Source organism: Athene cunicularia, unplaced genomic scaffold (genome assembly GCF_003259725.1).
Source record: "Athene cunicularia isolate RWA unplaced genomic scaffold, athCun1 SCF_116, whole genome shotgun sequence".
NCBI classification, from domain to species: Eukaryota; Metazoa; Chordata; class Aves; order Strigiformes; family Strigidae; genus Athene; species Athene cunicularia.
In genome coordinates, this window is record NW_020799174.1 from 20847 (window position 1) to 22452 (window position 1606).

The following is a 1606-nucleotide window of genomic DNA, read 5'->3' on the forward strand; positions in this document are numbered from 1 at the left end:
TGTATAAGAGACAGAGTCCACCCCCCTCCTCACCACCACGTCCCCATGCTGCAGCGCTGCCCCTGCTCCCCCTCGCAGCCCCCCTCTGCCCCCCAACCTGCCCACACTCGCCTCTGCTGCCTCGGGGTGTTGAGACCGGGCAGTGCCACTGTCCCCTGCCACCTCACCCCTCCAAGTCCTGGGCAGGGATGGAGGTGTTACCTGACACCAGGGTGTACCCGCGTTGCAGCAGGGCCTGCGCCATGGCTTTGGCGTTCTTCAGCACCTGCTGGCAGTACTGGCGGAAAGCCGGCGAGCTGGCCTGGGAGAGGAGGCCGCGTCAGCACAGGGCCCGGGCCGCCCACAGCCCCGAGCCTGCCCTGGCACAGACCTGTTTGAGGGCTACAGCCACAGCAGCAATGGCGTGGTTGTGGGGCCCCCCTTGCAGGGAGGGGAAGACGGCAAAGTTGATCCTGTCCTCCAGGTCGTAGAGCGTCTCCTTGCCCGTCTTCTTCTCCACGGAGCGCACGCCCTTGCGGTAGAAGATCAGTCCCGACCTGGCAGCGAGAGTGAGCTGGTACCGCTCCTCCCGCCCGCCTGCCACTCTCCCCACGCCGCGGGAGGTGCCGACACAGCGGCCGCCATCCCACAGGTCCCTCCCTGGCCCCTGGCAGAGCACAAAACACCACCTCGGCCTCGTGTGCCCCAGCCATGCCATGGGCGGACCCACACCCTCCCAGGGGAGGGGGTGGCAGGACGCAGCCTCACCTGGCACCACGCAGGGTCTTGTGCGTGGTGCTGGTGACCAGGTCGGCATGCTCGAAGGGCGAGGGGATGACCTTGGCTGCCACCAGCCCGCTGATGTGCGCCATGTCTGCCAGCAGGTACGCCTTCACCTCCTCGCACACCTGGGGACACGGGACTCGCGGGCTGCCCATCCCCATGGCCACAGGGGGTGCGACCGCCCTCGAACTGCCACAGGCGCCAGAGCTCCCATCACCTGTCACCTGGGACAGAGCCCGCCGCCATGTACCTTCTTCATGCGAGCGTAGTCAATGAGGCGGGCATACGCGCTGGTGCCGGCGATGATGAGACGAGGACGGAAGAGCCGCGCCGTCACCTCCAGCTGGTCATAGTCAATCAGTCCTGTGGCTGGCTGCGGGGGACGGACAGACAGACAGCTTGCACATGCACCACCCCTGCCCCGAGCTCAGAGCACAGCACGTCTGGCTGAAGCGCAGGCAGCTCCCGAGTGCCCCATGGCACCCGGGCGCGCTTGGGATGCGGGGAGGGTGGGGCAGGGGGCAGCAGAGCAGCTCGGGCGCTGCCAGGACACCCCTGGGATCGACAGCTCGGGCAGCAGATGCCCCCTTCCCCCAGGAACCTGCACCCCTCGGCTCACGTCAAGTTTGTAGGGCATCGACTCAAAGAAGATGGAAGTTGCTGAGATTCTCTTGACGTCCGACATGTACCCATGCGTGAGGCTGGAGGGGAAGACGGAGGTGGGGGATCAGGCTGGGCCCCCCAGCAGGTTCCAGGCAGCCCCACCCCACTACGTACTGTCCCCCGTCGGGCAGGTCGAGCCCCATCAGGCGGTCGTGGGGCTGCAGCAGGGCCGTGTAGGCGG

At 67.2% G+C, this 1606-nt stretch overlaps 1 protein-coding gene across 1 annotated transcript; it reads right to left on the bottom strand.

Moving 5' to 3' along the window:
- Window positions 1-128: 128 nt before the first annotated feature.
- Window positions 129-1600, bottom strand: LOC113490521 (serine hydroxymethyltransferase, mitochondrial-like). Its single transcript, XM_026867050.1, has 6 exons — window positions 1540-1600; window positions 1382-1463; window positions 1013-1135; window positions 748-887; window positions 371-536; window positions 129-301 (listed from the first exon to the last, which is right to left on the bottom strand). The coding sequence occupies exons 1-6, from the start codon at window positions 1566-1568 to the stop codon at window positions 164-166; spliced, it is 678 nt and encodes a 225-aa protein (XP_026722851.1). The 5' UTR covers window positions 1569-1600; the 3' UTR covers window positions 129-163.
- Window positions 1601-1606: the final 6 nt, after the last annotated feature.

What these genes read in the sequence shown, in the direction of transcription:
- LOC113490521 (XM_026867050.1), bottom strand. Translation starts at nt 1,568, where the DNA reads ATGGGGCTCGACCTGCCCGACGGGGGACA. An exon ending in CGATGCCCTACAAACTTGAC is followed by an intron (nt 1,136 to 1,381) that starts GTGAGCCGAGGG and finishes CGTCCCCCGCAG; the next exon opens with CCAGCCACAGGACTGATTGA. An exon ending in TGGCTGTAGCCCTCAAACAG is followed by an intron (nt 302 to 370) that starts GTCTGTGCCAGG and finishes CTCCTCTCCCAG; the next exon opens with GCCAGCTCGCCGGCTTTCCG.